At 37.9% G+C, this 18,997-nt stretch overlaps 1 protein-coding gene across 1 annotated transcript in view; it reads right to left on the bottom strand.

Moving 5' to 3' along the window:
* Positions 1-1,686: 1,686 nt before the first annotated feature.
* The window catches only part of LOC101862499 (DNA-directed RNA polymerase III subunit RPC8), an 18,741-nt gene continuing 1,430 nt past the window's right edge, over positions 1,687-18,997 (bottom strand). The window contains exons 2-7 of the mRNA XM_005097250.3: positions 13,585-13,681; positions 10,407-10,493; positions 7,993-8,056; positions 5,805-5,894; positions 3,187-3,340; positions 1,687-2,072 (exon numbers count right to left, since the gene is read on the bottom strand). Of these exons, the coding sequence (XP_005097307.1) occupies positions 2,019-2,072; positions 3,187-3,340; positions 5,805-5,894; positions 7,993-8,056; positions 10,407-10,493; positions 13,585-13,681 (546 nt within the window). The 3' untranslated portion in view covers positions 1,687-2,018. The remainder of the gene's footprint in view (positions 2,073-3,186; positions 3,341-5,804; positions 5,895-7,992; positions 8,057-10,406; positions 10,494-13,584; positions 13,682-18,997) is intronic.

Genomic DNA, 18,997 nt, shown 5'->3' with positions numbered 1-18,997 from the left:
CAGAGGTTCATTATCAGCACTGTACTGGATGTGACTTTACGTAGGGAATACCCAGCTACATACATGTATTAAGCATGCACTTATCGGAGAGCCCTATGACTGCGGAGAAGGTGCAGAGACCATTTGTGTCTTGCTTGTTGACAACATTAACCCTCTGGGATCTGCCATACCTTCCCCTGCCCCCATCTCTCGGATGAGAGGACTTGGTTGCTCTGGTAGGAGGGGGGAAATCTAGCTTCCAATTGGTATTATTATTACTATTAGTATTATTATTATTATTATTATATTATAATTTTTGTATTTCAGCAACACACAACATCTATGCTCTTAATAGCGTCTTTCTCTTCTTTATCTCCTCAAACAACTTCTCAATATAATACAACAGACACCAACATACCCATTCATTTTTCTTACAATCTCTCTGTGATGGAGTTGGGTTTTTGTTTGTGGCATTACACCTACAGCCACTGCTTTATCTCCTACCCCGGGATGGAAGGAAAATCACAGAAACACCAGTTTTTGTTTTTTTTAGATAGTCCTAGCAGAATTTTGGATTTTATGAAGGCCATTGGCCTTTATCATTTATGGGAAGTTATAGAGCAGAATTCAATTATCAAAAAAATTTTGTGAAGATTATTTTACATTGAAATTATATATTCACACCAAATTTTAAATTTTTAAACGTTTTAAGATCGAATGACCCATGCCCAGCCGTGCAGTGAACTGAAAATGAAACACTAACTTGTGTTTCACGTGCTCATATGACCTTATGCAGTTGCGAGTGCCGTAGTAAAACCCTATACTAAACAAACAAACAAGACTTTGTGCCGTTGAAGCTAGAGAGGTGAGCAGAGTAAGCCCAATTCCCTGTAAGGACTTCTCTGTTGACATCCACCCCTTGGCGCTCATACGACCATATGCAGTTGCGAGCGCCCTAAAACCTCTACTAAAATACTAAAATAAGTTTTCAAAGCAGAGAGATTGTATGTACAAAGGTGAGTGAGCATTCATCGCTGTAGCCTGCATATGTGTCACGATGGACGCGGTGGAATCAAGCGCTCGTCAATTTTTGGGCATGTGGAGCTACTGGTACTGGTATCATCTGAAAACTGGTATATTTGCCATGCTTCCAATGAAATAAATTTATATCTATTTATCTTGTGTAGACCTCAAGATATTTGCGATTGAAGGAAGTGAGATCGCCAGATTTCAGTGGTGAAATTAGTGAAAAAATGGCCACCAAAGTTTGGAGACTACAACAGCTAAATAGTCTCTGAAAACTGAAAAATGACACATTTTGAGCCTTTAATCAATGTTTTTCAGTAAAATTCACATGGAAATGTGTCTTTATATAGACATAAAATAGGTTTAGCCAAAAAAATAATAATTTGATAAAAATTTCCCAACGTGCGGAAAAATGCCTGTTTCTCTGATTTCGTTATTTTGACGAGCGCCTAATTTCACTATGCTGCCTCACATACTTTATAATATTATTGTATAAACAGGAGAAAATGAAGAAGCATATTGTATTTGCTGCAGTATTGTTTTATGAAGATGTTTTTGAACTCTGGAAAATTTTGTTTTAGAAATCTGAGCGCTGTATAATTTAGACATTCTCCACTGAAATTTGACAGAATATAAAAATTACAACACAAACGATACATAAGATATAAAAAACAAAGAACATTTATTTTCAAATTGTCCACTTTATTCTCAACCACCAGCTATAAGGCAATACTGAGAAATGCACATGAACCTAAAGTGCACTAAAATAGGCATAAAAAACATCCATTCAAAATATGTTCTTTTTTTATCACTCCCTCCCTCCACTCATACACACACACACACACACATACTTTCTTTCCCTTTCATCTGCACTTAACTCTGGCACCTCAACTTGTTCCACCACTGGGTTCATTAACTCCTCTTCATCCCTCTTCACACAAATATTCAGCTACTCAGACCACATCCACTCAGCATTCAGCATTTAGAGACTCAACAACACAGCATATCTGTCATCAGCCAGGCTTCCACCAGGAGAGCATGCCAAGACCCATTTCACTGATCGAGCCCTGAAGAAACAATCAAGTTTGGAGGGTCAGTGATGACAGACTGAACAAGAAGCTTGAATGTACATGAATACAAGTGAGAACTACAATTTTAAAAACGTTCAAAGTCACATATTCAGGTTCAGGTTAAAATAAAATAAAATTTTGAAGTTAAAAAAAACCCAGCTGATTATAATTGTTCGTCTACTGTATAATATTATTCTCTTCTTAAAAAATGATCTCCACCTCAAGACTGGGCCTTTTGTTCAGTTAAAAGATTTTGAGAGTAAACTATGGAAGAAGTGCATATGGTATAAGCAATCTTCGGTGATGCTGAGATTGTTCTTCAGTTGAGGTCCTAAAGCATTCATTGTTGTTGTCGGCACCTCTAGCACTAATTGAGACAAGTGAAAGAAGTAGTAAAATCCCAGCTCAAACAGAGACTTGCATTGGGGAAGACAGATAACTCCATTCAAAACGGCATTCCAACAGGAAAAAAGTAAAAGAAGCTTCATGAAATTGACTGACAGTGTATGAGAAATAAGCATCAGAAAAAGCTACTGCACACAAAATTTTAATTTAGAGTTTACTCCTTCTTCCAGTATGCTTTGTTTCTGTTTTGGTAAGTGTTTTACGGCGCTCGCAACTGCATAAGGTCATAAGAGCCTGCGGGACACATTAAAAATTTTCAGTTGGGCAGGAATAAATTTTGAATTTTGCTCTGGTGGCGGCTGAAGCTTTCTTTAATCGATTCTGGACCACTTGCACGAGGGACCTCCGAGATTTTCCGCCCTTATCCGAGAAGGCTAGGTGTTAGACCTTACCTACCCTAAATTAGGGTTGTGGCTGAAAGACAGCAGTAAGAAGGAGCCAAAGAGTAGAAGTAGAAAGGCTGCAGAAAGAGTAGGGAGCCAAGAGGAGGGCGCAAAGGGGTGAGGGATAGGGGCAAAAAGTGGAGATAAAATCAAATGACAGAGTATATATGGACTTCACAACAAACAGATAAAAACATGGTATTACAAATTGCAGAATATCATCATTCTGCAGCCTGCAGAATATCATCATTCTGCAGCCTATCATAAGATACCAGTATGTAAACGTGACGAATGTATCACTTTCACTGCCAAACTGAACTTACAACGAGGGTGTATGGAGCTTTCTTGGCAGTGGGATCAGACACTGGGACAGGGTTGGTGGAAGACGACGGACCAGACGAAGGTGGGGGCATCGACAATGTGTCATCTGGGCAGCTGGGAGTCGTGTCAACAAAAGTTTCGTCAACGACACGAAATCTGGGGAAGAAAGAAGAAAACAAAAAGGCAATGAGAGGTGGGCAAGGGATCATAAACGGGATTTATGCCAAGGACTATCCTCAGGAGAAGTCTTGAATATAATTGAAATAAAAAAATGTCGCACACTTTCATACCTGAATCAGCACAATTTAGATAATTTAAAAGGCAGTCTGGCTGCCGAGGTCAATCTCAGGTGAGTGGGATACAGCATCCATGCAAATAGATGAAGATTTTTTATAAATTTGCTTCTCAACAAATATGTCTTCTGAATACAACGATGAAAAGTGTAACCATCATGCCACAATTGACAATGAAAGTAACCCAGAAACAAATACAGTCAAACCTGCTCTCACAGCCACTTGTCCAAGACAAGCACCTGAACAAACAACCACTTCCCACTTCCCCATTGCATTTTTTAAATACATGTACGTATTATAATGACACTGTCCAAGACTTCCACTTGTCTATGACAACCACTGTTCTCTTCCACATCATCTTGGACAATTTTGACAGTACGAAAACAAGTCTCCAACAACACAATTGTATCTAGCTACTGCAACAATCCAAGTCTGAGTTTGCACACTGGAAAAGTTCACAGAAACAGGGCGAAGAGTTGATTTTGTCTCAAATTCGTGGCATTTTTCTCCCAAATAGTGTTGACAAATAAAAGGAAATGTACATAATTTATTTCTTCTTCTTTCGAAATTTGGTATTCTTTTTTTACAGGGGGGGGCAATTGATAATTTGTTGGGAAAACAACAGGGTCCATGGGTGAATCATCACTGTAAAGCGGCCTAAATAGGGGAAAGGATTTTGGGGGGAAGGGAAACTTAAACGCTTGGCCAGGAGAAACAGATGTGAACATAATTTTTTACCATGAAAAAGAGGTGATTCCCCCTCTTTCCTTTGATAGTACATAAGTGACAGAATAAGCTGTGTCAATAACCAGGTGAAAACTAGAAATGCCAAAAATCGCATTTATATGAAATATCACTTTCATATCCGAAATGATTATTAATTTATGAACAAAGGTGTGTTTTTGCACTTACTTTCTGCCAAGTGTAAAATAGGTCATATGAACATTTTCACAATAACATTTTTTAATTTGTACATTTTTTTGTCCTATGCTTGCAAAAAGCATTAAGCTAATACCCTGCATTGTTATAAAAAACTAAACAAAGTTTTAACTTTACAGAATAATACATTTTTAATCAACACGCTGAAATTGACCTTTTGTGGTGTAGCAAGCAAAAATATTTAATCAAAAAGCCATTTTCATACACTTTTGTGGCTTAACTGAATCGGAATTATACACCTGAGGATTCCTTTAGTGTTTGTATACCTCAACATTGTCACTGACTACATGAAGACATAATAAATGAGCATGTGTATAATACAATTGTGTGGCTGTTCATCAAAGTCATGCTTTAAGCTCGTTTTGAATGCATTTGAACCTTGATTACCTTTTTATTTATTGTCCAAATCTTATGATTTAAACATTGAATTTCATCAGTTCCATAACTCTTTCTGATCCAATCAAGAAAATCTACTTCCAAATACTGAAATTTTTTATTTGCGGTACCTACTCTACAAGGGCAGTAAGTAGCCTGTCCCCATTCTATCAAGTTCTATGGAAAGGAAATGAAAAGTTGGCGACATCTTCACTGTTTCTTTTAACCAAATGAACACATTTTTACTGCCATGTTCTTCGAATAAAATCAGCATACTCATTTTGTAATCCAACTGTTTGTCCAGTGGCTCACAATCAATACAAAATGCAGATTCTGCAGTGTTACATAGGAAAGATTCAAGTTCAAAGACACTGGTAATCATGGTACACATACATTACATGCTAAGCCTTTCTTCATTTCAAATATCTGTCTAAACACAGAAAGTCACAGCAATTGAGTTTACTTCTAAAAATGTGTATCAGTTATGTCAAGATCCCAAGTTAAATATTTCAGTCTGACAAATCTGAAGAAACAGGTATCACTCTTGTGAAATTTTAGTCTCGAAAAGGTGATGACTAAGGTGTTAGATGATTTTTCACTTTCAGTCTTTCTGAGCACAGAGAGACTTTTCAAAAGTTACAGCAATTGTCAGAAATCTATCATAAAAAGATGAAATTATAGATTTGATACTCTACAGAATTTTTAACACTCATTATACACGTAAGTTACTAATACATTCTGACCACTGAAGACTGGATGAAACAATCGCTCCTATCCGAAAAATAATATATTCAGAGGTCTTTTCTCTTTAAAACCATTACACATTAAAAGAGGCTTAAAACCCACACCATACCATTAAAAAGGCCATCCACAAAAAAGGAGTCTTGAGGAAAATTGAGAAAAAAAAAATCCTTTGTCATGAATTTTTAAACCTATCCTTGTGTTCATTTGAGAAACAAAACTCTATGGACACATCCACACCTCACACATGATGCATGTCACCCAGTACTTACCTGATGTCCCCTCCAATGTCCATGGGCAAATCTACAGAGCCCTCATCCGGAGCCTCATACTCCCACGACCACAACTGTTCCTGTTCGTTGCTACAAAAAAGTTCAGGAAAACAGCTCTCCAGCCTTGGATTGCATACATGTATAACAAGGGAGTACAATAAGTACTCAATATCACCTCCTATGCAGCAGGGGGGATGTGGGGTTGGAGGGGAGGGGGGAGTCCTCAATTTTGACCCAGTACTTTGAAATTAGCTCTTTCATTTTGGGTGATGGTGATAAAAAGTATTAATATTAATACTGCTATCTGAATATGATAAACGGGACATGCTTTGCAACATCACATTCATCAGCAAAGTTGAGGAATTACAAAATCACATCCAAAAACAGTGAGCAACAGAGAGGATGAATGTCACTAGCTAACAACAGCAAACTTGGTGAAAAACTAACCAAACTTAACTTCATCCACAACAACTTCTATAGTATTTAACTACAATCAGCGCAGACTCGGTACAGAAATTCACCAATACAGATGTTGTAAGGAATTAAATAAGTGGTGTGCAATCCCAAAGATATTACATACTTAGTAAGGGAAATAACCCTGGTCAACTGATTGGCCCAGCTGTTTGAAGTAGTTGACTTGCCTGAGTTATTTCCCTTGGTTAAACAGGGGATGGTGCCAAAGAGCCACACTACTGGATAACCGAGTGCCTTAGTCTCACGATAGTTCATGATATTTGGTAATAATAATCATGGCAACTGATATGAACAAATATGTTGAAAGATCTAAACTTCCTCATACAATCAAAAAAGAAACCTAATGATACCTTTTGATTCAGTCCCAAGCTGATACTAAGTAAAAATATCGGGTTCTTCAAATGAACATTTGAAAAAACAACAAAACAATTCAAGGGTAAAATGTGCCAGGATTAATTCCAGTCATAAAAGTGGCTGAAAGTTTCAAAAAAAGTCGGAAGAAATCTAGTGGCTTTTCTGAGTCAGACAGATCCATATCCATAGATGAGCCATAGATGACAGTGACTAATTTTTTCAAAAACAAAAGAATAAATAAACAAACAAATTTTAAAAATAAAGTCAGCGCAACAACGATATTAAAGTAATCGGAATACACATACATATATTTTATTGTATATTTTAATGTATATTGCTGTTGTTGCAAGAAAAACAAGAGATGCCATTTGATACTGCCTCACACAACATGGTCAGGGGAAAAAAAAATTAAGATGCTCATTTTTCTTGTGACAGCAACAATAAAAGTCAAACCTGCCATTACAGCCACCTGTACAAACGGCCACTTTCCATTCCCCCCCTTGCATTTTTCCTATATAATTTTACTGTGTAAAATAGTCACCTGTCCAATGGAGCCAAGGCCACCTTATTTTATCAACCCACTGTCAAATTTACCTGGCGTTGTCACTCATCGCCCGACGCTTTGTCATAAATTTTGAATCGGCCCCTCATGCTGTGGACGGGTCGTCATAATTCATTCACATGTCATTATTGTTAGTCCCTCCAGTGAATGTTTACCCACGTTGAATAATGGGTAGGCCTAACATAAATTTTCAACTGCTGGTGAGGGAAGCGTGATCCGTCATAACCTATAAGCCCCGCCCACAACTCATGCACAAATCGTGTGTGAGGTGACTGGTTACTGTTTTCTTTACCTAATCTGTAACAAAGTAACAATGGACATTGACGTGAACTTACGGCAGAAGCCCCGTTCGTTCTTCGAGGGGTGGCGACCCATGTGTTTGTTTTACCATGGCACTTGGTCTTCATCATCTTACTTACATTATATTTAGTGTATTTTACCCTTGCACAAAATCAGCAACATAAAGAAGCTTACCAACAAAACAACACAAAAAAAACCTTCTTACACCACATCCCTTTTTCAAAAGAAAACAAAACTGTTTTAAATTAGCCTTACGGCAATCTTAAGTCTGGGATCAGCCCCGGTTTGGACCTCAGAAGAGAATGATTTGCTTTCTTCTGTTTGACAAGTCCTACCTAAGACAGCCACCTGTGTTATATTGCCACTTTTCTCCTTGACAATGGGTGGCCGTTTTACACAAGTCTGACTGTATAAATATACGACCAGTTGACAAACTTGTAAAACAATGGGAGTGTTTTAAGAAGGTAATTCAAGTTGTAATCAAGAACAAAAGGATACAACTTTGATGGATGCTGCAATGAGTCCGAGGGAATGACAATATCATCGAAGAAACCCACAGATACTGAAATAGGAAATTCAATGAGTTATTCAAAAGTCAATATGAAACCATTATGTTCAAAATCATGTTAAAAGATGGGAGAACAATCTTTTTAAAAGTGTACAAGAGCATTAATAAATTTCATTTCTTTTTATACTGCGGTAAAAATCAAAAGAAAAAATATATTATTTTATATAGACAATACTGAAAAAAAACACACAAAATATGTAACTAAATTGAAGAAAGTACCATAACTTCTTGAGATAATATAAAAAGGACTACAAGACATGATAATTCCATATGCAATACATCCTCAACAAAATTTTAAGTACACTTTGAACAAATATTCGGTCATGGTACCTCAAATTGTTCACAATATGCACAAAGAACAAAAAATTATAACTTTCATCCTTTTTTATCATTTGGCACAAAACATCTATGGAATTTTACATGTTCGACTGACTGCTTGAACTGCAGCATTATTCAAAACTTAATAGTGTCAAGTCTATACCAAGGGACAACTTACTGTATAAAAGGATTATGACAGAAAAGGAGTAGCTCTTATTAAAAACAGGCTATGAAAAAAAACGACTGCGACCATAGATAAACAGACAAACCTTTCACTTTAAACAAAACAAGATTTTTAAATTAAAGTTATAGTTTACAGACGGTGCACCGGCAGTGGAATTTTAGTTGCAACAGCGGGTTCCCTGCCGAACGCCTCATCACGTCAGGGTCACATGGGTCAGCTCCCTGTCGCTGCTCTGTTTGGGCGGACTTAATTTTTGGTACTTTTCAATGTACAGTTTTAGGTGTATCCTTGTATTTATGGTAATTATCATTTAATGCACCAAAAGCCCGCATTTCTGCTCTTGAAACTCTAAAAAGAACGAACAGTGTAACTTGTCTAGTTATTTTATTAGACACGCTGAAGTTGGCAACGATAAATTGTAAAAATTTTTGGAAAAGTCCAGTGAAAAAAAAGAAAAAGAATTTAAACGGCGTGACAAAAACTGTCAAACTTTTGGAACATGAACGACATAAAATTGGTACAATATCTCAAAAAAGATGGTATCTGCGCATATAATTCAAAGTTGAAATTTTGCAACTTTATCCACCTGGCACACAATTCGCTGTGAAGTAATTCCTCCAAACACAACTTTGTCAATACTTCATGTGTTAAACAAAATCGTGAATATTCGCATATTTTCTCGAAAGTTTATAAACATTACCCTGAAGTCTCTCTATGAAAAAGTACAAACCAATTTTAGTGCCAGAATACATCAAAAATGTAATACACGAACAATATCTTTTACACTCCAGAAATTCATTTCTTTTCCCTTAAAACGCAAAGTCTATGTTTTGTAAGTTGACTGAATAACAGGGATAACTTCTCATAATTGGGTTATAAGAATTATTTCTAGCTTTCCAGTGACACTGAATCAGCACCAGACTTTTCCAGTTTTTGTTTTGGTTTCTATGACCATTTGCAATAACTGACAATGTTCTCATTTCTTTACATTCACAAGTGTTAGAGCATATTTCTGACACAAAAACTAAGAATGAATGTGTTAGCTGTCATTATCTTTATTCCATACAAGAAGTTTATCTCTACCCATGTAATTTCACAGTTTTGTGGGGGGTTTTTAATCTCATAATATATTTCTAAGTTGTACACAGGCTGCCACAGACACAGCATAATTCATGAACAAACGCAGAGTAACTTTCTCTCATTCAATGGTAAAACAAGAGCCAATGGCGAGTGTCTTTAGTTTAAAAATGCAGTTGTGCATCTTTCTTCTCTTATAACTAGACTGTTACTACTTGCGTAGACTTAAGATTTCTAATGGTAAAAGACATGATATTCGTAGTCAGTTTAACACAGATTTTGGAAAGATCTGTCGTGCCGTTTTTAAATAAACAATCATATATTCATAAGTTTCTAACTAAAATAGGACAAATAAGGTACTCTACATACACTTGTCTAGAACAAAAACTAAAGCACAAAAATTAACCATTCTAATGCAAAATAAATCTCAAGACATTGAGCTTTTAATCCAGCAGTGTAATTATTTGCTGTGTGGGATGGGGAAGAAGTTTATTCGTTTTAAACATAGACAAAAATGTGAACCTCTTAACCGACACTGGCAAAGTTACTTCAGGGCTCATTACCCCGTGACCCCGAGCGGGGAGCTCCAGCGGGCTGCTGAGTCACGCTAACTAAAAGTAACAGAATCGGGCGAAAAGTGACGCTGTGAAAGAAGAAAATAAAATTCCCCTTTGTGAGGCAAAGCAGCGAATTAAACTGAACGTCACAACAGCAAGTTCAACGTCTATCCACCGTGTAAAAAGTGTCATTAGTTAAAAGACTCACCATGCAGACCATCTTTGCTACAGCTTTTGATTCTGCCAACAAGAATTTCATCCACGAAAGGTCTGAAAACTACGTAACGAAAGTGAACTGAAATATAAAAGTACAATCATAAAATTAGCACTTGTTGGAGTATAAAGAATTTTCTGCATGTTTGTTTCATTCATTCTCTCAATACATTTATTTATACAAATTATAAACTACGGTCAAGCCTACGATGACGGCCACCTGTACAATATGGCCACCTGTACAACCGGCCACTTTCCATTAACCCTCTAGCATTTTTTTCCATATATAATTTAACTGTGTAAAACGGTCACCTGTCCAACGTGGCCGCGGCCACTTTATTTCATCAATCCACTGTCAAATATACCTGCCTAAGACGGCCAGGCGTGGTCACTCATTACCCGACGACGCTTTGTCATAAATTTTGAAGTGGCCCCTCATGCTGTGGATGGGCGCCATAATTCATTCACCTGTAATTATCATTAGTCCCTGAAGTGAATATTTACCCAAGTCGACCAATGGATAGGCCTAACAATACATTTTAAACTGCTGGTGAGGGAAGCATGATCCGTCATAACCTAAAAGCCCCGCCCACAACTCATGCACAAATCATGTGTGAGGTGACTGGAAACTGGTTTTTTTTACCTAATCAGTAACAAAGTAACAACTGGCGTTGACGTGAACTTGCAACAGAAGCGTCGCTCATTCTCCGAGTGGTGGCGACCTGCGTGTTTGTTTTACCATGGCACTCTGTCTTCATCATCTTACTTACATTGTATTTAGTTTATTTTACCCTTGCACAAACTCAACAACAAAAAGAAAGCTTATCAACAAAATAAACCAACAAAACAACACAAAAAACCCTTCTTACACCACACACACCCTTTTTTCAAATGAAAACAAAACCATTTTGAATTAGCCTTACGCAGTCTTAAGAGATCAGCCCCGGTTTGGACCTCAGAAGAGAATGATTTGCTTTCTTCAGTTAGACCAGTACTGCCTAAGATGGCCACAATGGGTGGCCGATTTACATAGGTTTGGGGTTTGGCTACACACAAACACCATATTTCTAGCATCTGCGTTTTTCGGGGCCGCGATTTTTGCATTTTTTAACCAAAAAAACATAACAAAACAAAACACAAAAACAATTTTTTTTTTTACCGCCAGAGAATAAAAAATAGGGGGAAAAAAGGAATAAATTTAATATAAAATTTTTTTAAAAAGAAACCGAACTTCTTTACTTTTACAAAGAAAGTTTATAATTCACTTCAGTTTCACTTCGTCTCTTTCTCACTTGTTGACACCACATGATTTGTTACTTTCATGTGAAGAATATAAGTGCATTAAATACTATTTATATTGCTGTTTCTCTTTTATTATTCCCTCTTTGTTGTGTTAATTTTTTTTCTTGTTACTGTTCAGATGTGTTGCTTTTCTATTTTTTGTGTTTATATAGCGTAATGTCATTTAATTTGATGTTGTTCCAACCTTTTTTTCACACGTAAATGTGTTATTTTAGAGCGTGTCTCCACCAAATCCAAAAACTGATACTGGCAGGCCCCTTGGTGTGATTCCATAATTTACACGTAATATCCTGTACTTTTTTCTTGAATTACGCACATTTTAGGCTTAAAACATCCAATCTTCGGATAGGTGGACATACGCCCTTATTCGTTAAATTTTTGTGGTTGTTTATGTGCTGTTCTAATTTTGATTTCATTCTATTGTGAAACTTTTATTTTTTCACATTTTCACACTGTGTGGCTAAAATGATATTCTGGATGCTTAGAATAAAGCACAAGAAATTCTAGTGCTTTAGACTAAATTACCTCTATCAACATAATTATTGCTATAGATACGTCGTCACAGAGAGTTGAAAGCTTGAAAATTGATGGCAACTTTCATGGCAATTTTTGCTATTTTTTGTGGCAACTTTTGGACAAAAAAACGGCAACAAACGCAGAAGCTAGATATAATATATCATATCATGACCACGCAAACACAAAACCATATTTTTAAAATCCTTTTTAAAATTACCCTGAAAAGTTCAATATTTGCATCAGTTTCAGCTCTACAGGCAGAACCTGCCAAGAAACGCCAACAGTTTAAATCTAATAATAAAAAGGTACTAAATATCAGCAATATTTCAAGATGGTGCAGTGACATAATGTAAAACTGAAATGAAAAAGTGAACTCTATTTAACAATAGACAAAAGGAATATAACTTGGGAGTTAAAAAATAATAAGCAAAGATTCAAAGGACTTGAAAATGAAAAACATGTTACACCATACAGTGGAAACCATATATAACAGGCCCGGTAATAACAGGGATCCGGTAATAACAGGGATTTTTTAAATCCCCGTTTTTTCCTACTCTTTGTCTCTATTAAAAGTTATCGGCAATAACAGGGCCTCATTGGATCCCAACCGGTTATAGCAGGGACCAAGGCTCGTTAACAATATGTAAAAAGTAAGAGAGAGAGAGAGAGAGAGAGAGAGTAACGCAGTGATGGAGCAAGCCAACGCAAGCCATGCCACTGTGAGCACTCGCAGCGTGTGAAGCGAGAGAGGGCTGCGGTGTGCTGCAGACCTCGATCTAGCAAGCTCCACTGGCAGAGATTTGTCGTCAGTTTGACATTCCACAAGGGTCGATTCCCTCCATTATCAAGGATAGAAAGAAGATAGTGGCAGCATACTCCAATGGAAAGTTTGCTCTGGATCGAAAGAACATGAGACTGCCCGATGCAGATGCTGTGGACCAAGCTCGTCTGATGTGGTTTAAGGAGGCAAGGAGAAAGTTGGTGCCAAAACCCTTGTTCGTGGGTATTTGGGGCAAGGGAAACTACCCATGAAAAAGTACAGCTGGATTAGTCCACAAATGCTTACTTTCCTTGCATTTCTGATTTAACAGGGATCGGATATAACAGGACATTTTCTCTACTCCCACCATCCCTGTTATATCAGGTTTCTACTGTATTTTCCTGACAGGGCAATAAGAAGAGCACTTCAGTGTAGAAACATAAAACTAACAATGACATTATTCATAGAACTTTAAAATTCATTTATTCAGAAAAAAATTCAAGTACATGATAACATAAATATTTAGCTCACAACAAAACTGCTGAGTTCATTGAGATTCAAAGAACATCAGTATCAATAGTAACCCTTTTCTTACCATTGGTATGAGTAGCTCCATCACCGGGAAAGATATAGCTGTCTTCAACTTTTTCAATATCCCACAATGCAATGCAAAGGCCCACATTGTACACAACCTATAAGAGGAAAGAAAGATGTTGCTTTGAACTATGCATCAGAATTCCAGAAACACCAGATACTTAACTGAACTAGTTGACTCTAAGACTCATAAAACGGTGTTGAACAAAAACATAAGCAAAATAACTACTGTAGCAGTACACATCTTCTCCGACAATATTCTTGTACTTGCTGGGCTTAGGATTCGGAGGATACCAAGATGGCATGAGGAAAATAAAAAGTATTTTGTAACCCTTTAATGTCTTCCATCAAGGTTTTTCTGAAAATGTACAACAATGCACAGTCATTGCATAATTGGAGTCAAAGAAAGGTATTAATATTCAAATTTGCCCTTTTGAAATACAATAAGTCTTGAATCTGCCATGACCACTTAGCATCTAGTCTTTACGATAATGCAGAGTACAGCTGTAAAGGTAAAATACTGAACAGACAAAAAACCTGTTAGTGTAGCATCGTGGCGCTTATCAAAAAAATGCCAATGAGCAATTTTGTTCTAATTTTTTTTTTTTTTTTTTTAGAAGGGGGGGGCTCAACACCTTTAATGTCCATTTAAAAACGTATTTTTGGGTGAATTTTGTGGAAAAACATTGATTAAATGCACAAAAAAGTTGTAAAATTTCAGTTTCCAAGGCAAGGGCTCTCATGCTATAGAAGTTACCACATTTTGGCAGCCATTTTCTCACTAATTTTACTTCTGAGACCAGGCGACCCTGACCTCCTTCAATCGCAAATACTTTCGACTTCTATTCTACATGATTGATATTTTTTTCACTACAAGGAGGGCAAATGAACAGGCTTTAAGATGATACTAATAACCCCATGCCCAAAAACTGATGAGCGCCTGATTCCACCATGTCGTGACACATATTTTTGGTTTTATTTTTCTCCTTCTAGGAAATGGATGTTACAGTGAAATATATTATACCGTCGAACCTGCCATAATGGAAACCTATCTAAGACAGGGCAGGGAGACCTGTTATGACGGAACCCCCCCCCCCCCCTCCACCTTCCCACAAATTCTTCTACATCTTTCTTAAAGACGGAAACCTTTACAACCTGTGGAGGGAATTATGACCTGTCAAAACGGAAAATGCATTGTCCTCTCAACCATGATTTGAAACAAAACTCCAAAGTTTGGTTCTACCAGCTCTAACCTTTAAGCCACACCACCTGGTGAGGAAAGGAGGTGGGAGGTTTGGGGGGTAGCTATTACCTCACCGATGTGAGCTCTGAGCAACGTAGATAGTCATGATAGTGTGGGTGTAAAATTTCTCTGATGCTTATCTTCAAAGTGCTTGAGAGACACATCTGTACAGAAACTGGGTAATCAGAGGTGTGAAATTAGACCACTGTCTGTCATCCTGGTCATACAGACAGTCGAGGAAAAAGTTCCCCCAATCATTGTTACATACAGGGAAGGGGTGGCATTGGTTTATTGTACGCGGTCTGTCTCAGAATAACGTTTCCCTCATCCATAAAATCAAAAGTACAAAACCAACAGCCACTAAATTTTGTGACATCATGACATCGTGTCTAAGAAATCTCAACGCCAAACTGCAAGTGCATTGGTGAACGGGTCATAGAGCGGTGAAATGTCAAGTGGGGTGTTCTAAAGCACTTTGTCCAAGGCAAATTCGAGGAAAATGGCTGAGCAATACATTGGTGCAACCTTCTCATGCTACGATGTCCAAGTTGTGATCAAGTTTTCAACTCTTTTCGGCAAGTCTGCAGCTGAAACCCATGGTGATCTATACAAAGTAGTAGGGAATAATGCCCCATCAATTCAAACAGTAAGGAAATGGATCAGGAAGGTCGGACAAGAAAGATGAAGCACACACAGAAAACACAGGGAGAGAAAGGTGATGCACATTGTTTTTTTCGACATGAGTTGCATCATACTGAGCTGGCTAGTCACACCTGGCTTAACTGTCAATGGTGACTATTATAGGTTCGTTTTCAAAGACAAGCTGAGACCTGCAATCCGGAAAAAAGACTCGCTTTGCTTGATGAAGAAGGCATCATCTTGCATCCTGACAACGCACCTGTTCACAAGTCCAGAGTTGTGAACGAGCTTCTGGAGGGCTACTCGTTGGAATTATAGGAACATCCGCCCTATTCGCCTGATCTCGCTCTGGTCCATGCAACTTCCACCTCTCCCCCAAGGTAAAAGAAATGCTGCGAGGTTGGCGAATTCAGGACGAGTATCCGATTCAAGAGGCTATGAGAAAAGCACTCGGGACCTTAGACAAACGATCACCGACCAATATCTTTGACCGTAGGGTACATCGAAGGAGGGATGCCTTGAACTTGATGGTTCCTATGCTGAATAGGTATTTGAATTTAAACTTTCTGTTGATATCAAATACAAGGTGATTTATAATTATATGTGAGGACAGCATGACAAGGAAACTTTATTCTGAGACAGACCTCGTACTTTACATTAAAGGGTGGAGCTAGGTGAGAAAAAAAAGGATACATTCATTCGTTTCTGTTAAGGTAAATTTTTGCTTTCACTCCCGCACACAGATGCACTGCTTTGGGGGTCAAACTCCAGTATTTTTCACTGCAGATCACACATCTAAAACTGGAGCAAATCAATTATTTTTAAGAAAATTTCAAACGAACTGCAAAAATCGAATCAAAACTCGACACCTTCCAAGGGTATAAGAGAATGTGATAATGGCATGCGTCAGTCTTACTAAATCCATTGGCATGACCAGCACTTGCATCTCAATTAAGACGGCTGTCTGACCAATTAAAAATAGGTATTCTTTTACTTTCCCTCCCATATTGTGACTAGCAGCTAGACGTTCAATGTCTACTACATATTGATGTGCTGAACACGAATATATATATCGACTGACTAGGTTTGAAATTTTCTTCAAAATATTGATTTGCAACAGTTTTAGATGTCATGTGTGTGATCTGGAGCAAAAAACACATGAAGCTACAGCGAGCACCTAGCACACCTCTGTGATTGGCCCAAATGTAGATGACGTATTCCGTCATCTATTTTTGTCGTCTTCCAGGGTTTCCCCCAAGACTCTTGGATTTCCCTCACCAGTAACTGTTGACTAGATCTCGCTGTGTTTGTTTTTTATCTCTATTAATTTACACTTGTTATCTTTTATAAACAATTTCAGCTATTCTCGTTCCATAAATTTACCTTCCCCTCAAATTTGTACACACCCCCCCCAACACACACACACACCCACAAGCGTGTGCACACACATACACACAAGCGCAGGAACACACATAAACACACACACACACCCCAAGCAGTCAGCGATGAAACCTAGAGATCTCATGTCATAGCTGTAGCCCACGGAGAGATCTAGTTAACTGGCGAGGGAAGCCCTGGACGATGACAGATATAGCTTTTGCGGAAATATGTCACAATTGGGCCAATCACAGAGATAAGTGTGCTTGGTGTTCGCTGCAGCTTCATGTAAACTAAACACTACTTCATATCTCTAGGCTAAACACTAGATTAGATTATCTAGGCTACACTACACTAATAATAATATATAACATTTATACAGCGCATTTCCTAAAAAGTAGCTCAATGCGCTTTACATTGGAATACCCATTTTTCAAAAACCTTTCTTACAACTTCCTTTTTTCTCATGCAATATACATTAATGCACACACACACACACACACACAGAGACTATTTTCATCCAGACATAGGAACAGAACAAATATAATGAAAGATAACGTTAAAAGTTTATGAAGGATAGGCCTGTAGGAACAGAAAATGTTTTTAAAAAACCCAGCAAACACAAAGAAAAGAAAAACAGTAAATTCTTAGATCTAGACTAGAGCTACTTTCACTCTTGGGTATGCCCCCCTGTAACCCACTCAGATTTTCTTTTACCCCAGGGGGCCTCCCCCCCTGGAACCCCCTATTGGTCCAAAGCATGTCTATCTCGATTAAAAGAACAATCAAATAATGAACTATCGAAGTGACTATTCAGACTCGAGTCCGAATATGAAAAAATGTTATTCGGACTCTCATTCTTGTCCAGCATGACATCACTTCCGACTTCCTGTGACTCGTGACTCCGGCTTCCTGTCCTGCCTCACTCGTGACTCGCCTCAGGCTGGGTAGAGACCGGGACCACTTCAGGCAAAATGGCGTTTTGTGCAGGAGCCGAGTTTTTATCTTCTGATGAATTTGAGGCCGGCCTGAAAAGTTATAGCGCTTCTAATAAATGTTTATTTGTCAAGATGTCATCAGAAGCAATTAAAGATGGCTCGTTAACGTGCGTCGGGGTCGGATGGGCGGCCTGCACATGTGTGGCTGTGTGCATGTCAGGGAGGGGGTCACTATCGGTCCGGGCGTTGAACGTCGCATACGCGTCAGTCTTTTTCCCCCCGGCAACTGATCATTATTACAATAATAAGCTAGTCTTGACGTAGATCTACATAATGAATTGTGCGCTGGTCTATGGAATCAAAAGTTGCTGTGTATGCTCAGCTCAACACAGCAACACAACTTTTTCTTGGTAAACAATTGAGATGACACAGGCTTGAGTATTTGAACAAATCGGACTTTTTTTTTTACACAGCTCATAATATGCAGGTGCCAGGTGGTCTGCTAATCTTCAATTTTACCTTTTTCTACAACAAAGAAAGTAAGAAACATGGGGGGTGGGGCGTATCAATGAGGCGGCGGGCATCGGATCGGCAGAAAAGGTGTGGGGGAAACTAAAAAATGGCGGAAAATTGGAAGCACTAAACGTTAGATCTATAGACACTTCCTTTTTTCCGGACCTAAGTCCGAATAACATTTTTTCATATTCGGACTCGATCGAATATGAAATTTTTTTATTCGGACTCAGTCCGAATAAAGACGGCCATCAAATATTTCAAAAACAATTAATTTGCTACGGAAATGAAGTTGATATTCGTATTCAGAGCATCAATATTTTGTAGAATATGGACAAAGAAGTGCATCAATATTTTGTAGAATATGGACAAAGAAGTGTGAGACGGGAGGAATTTAAAAAGTAAAAAAATACATGGTAGATAAGAAGGCTATTTTTTAAAATCATGAACACGTTCAATACTTATGTATAAATATATTTTCTAGAAGATTTTGCATGCTGAACACAAATATGGCATTCATTTTTGCCGCAAATCAATAGATCTAGTTATTGAGTTATTGACGATTGAAAATAGTAATATTTCACATGATTTTAACAACATGGGGGGTTTCAGCCCCCCTGACCTAAAAAGAAGGGATCGTAAAAAGAATCTAGGGGGTTTCAGGGGGGCATGCCCCCTGCATTTCACAATAATTTGATGTTTTG

The sequence above is a fragment of the Aplysia californica genome, unplaced genomic scaffold, assembly GCF_000002075.1.
Source record: "Aplysia californica isolate F4 #8 unplaced genomic scaffold, AplCal3.0 scaffold00150, whole genome shotgun sequence".
Lineage (NCBI taxonomy): Eukaryota > Metazoa > Mollusca > Gastropoda > Aplysiida > Aplysiidae > Aplysia > Aplysia californica.
Note: the sequence above shows the minus strand (reverse complement) of the source record. Positions and strands in the feature narration are given on the sequence as shown.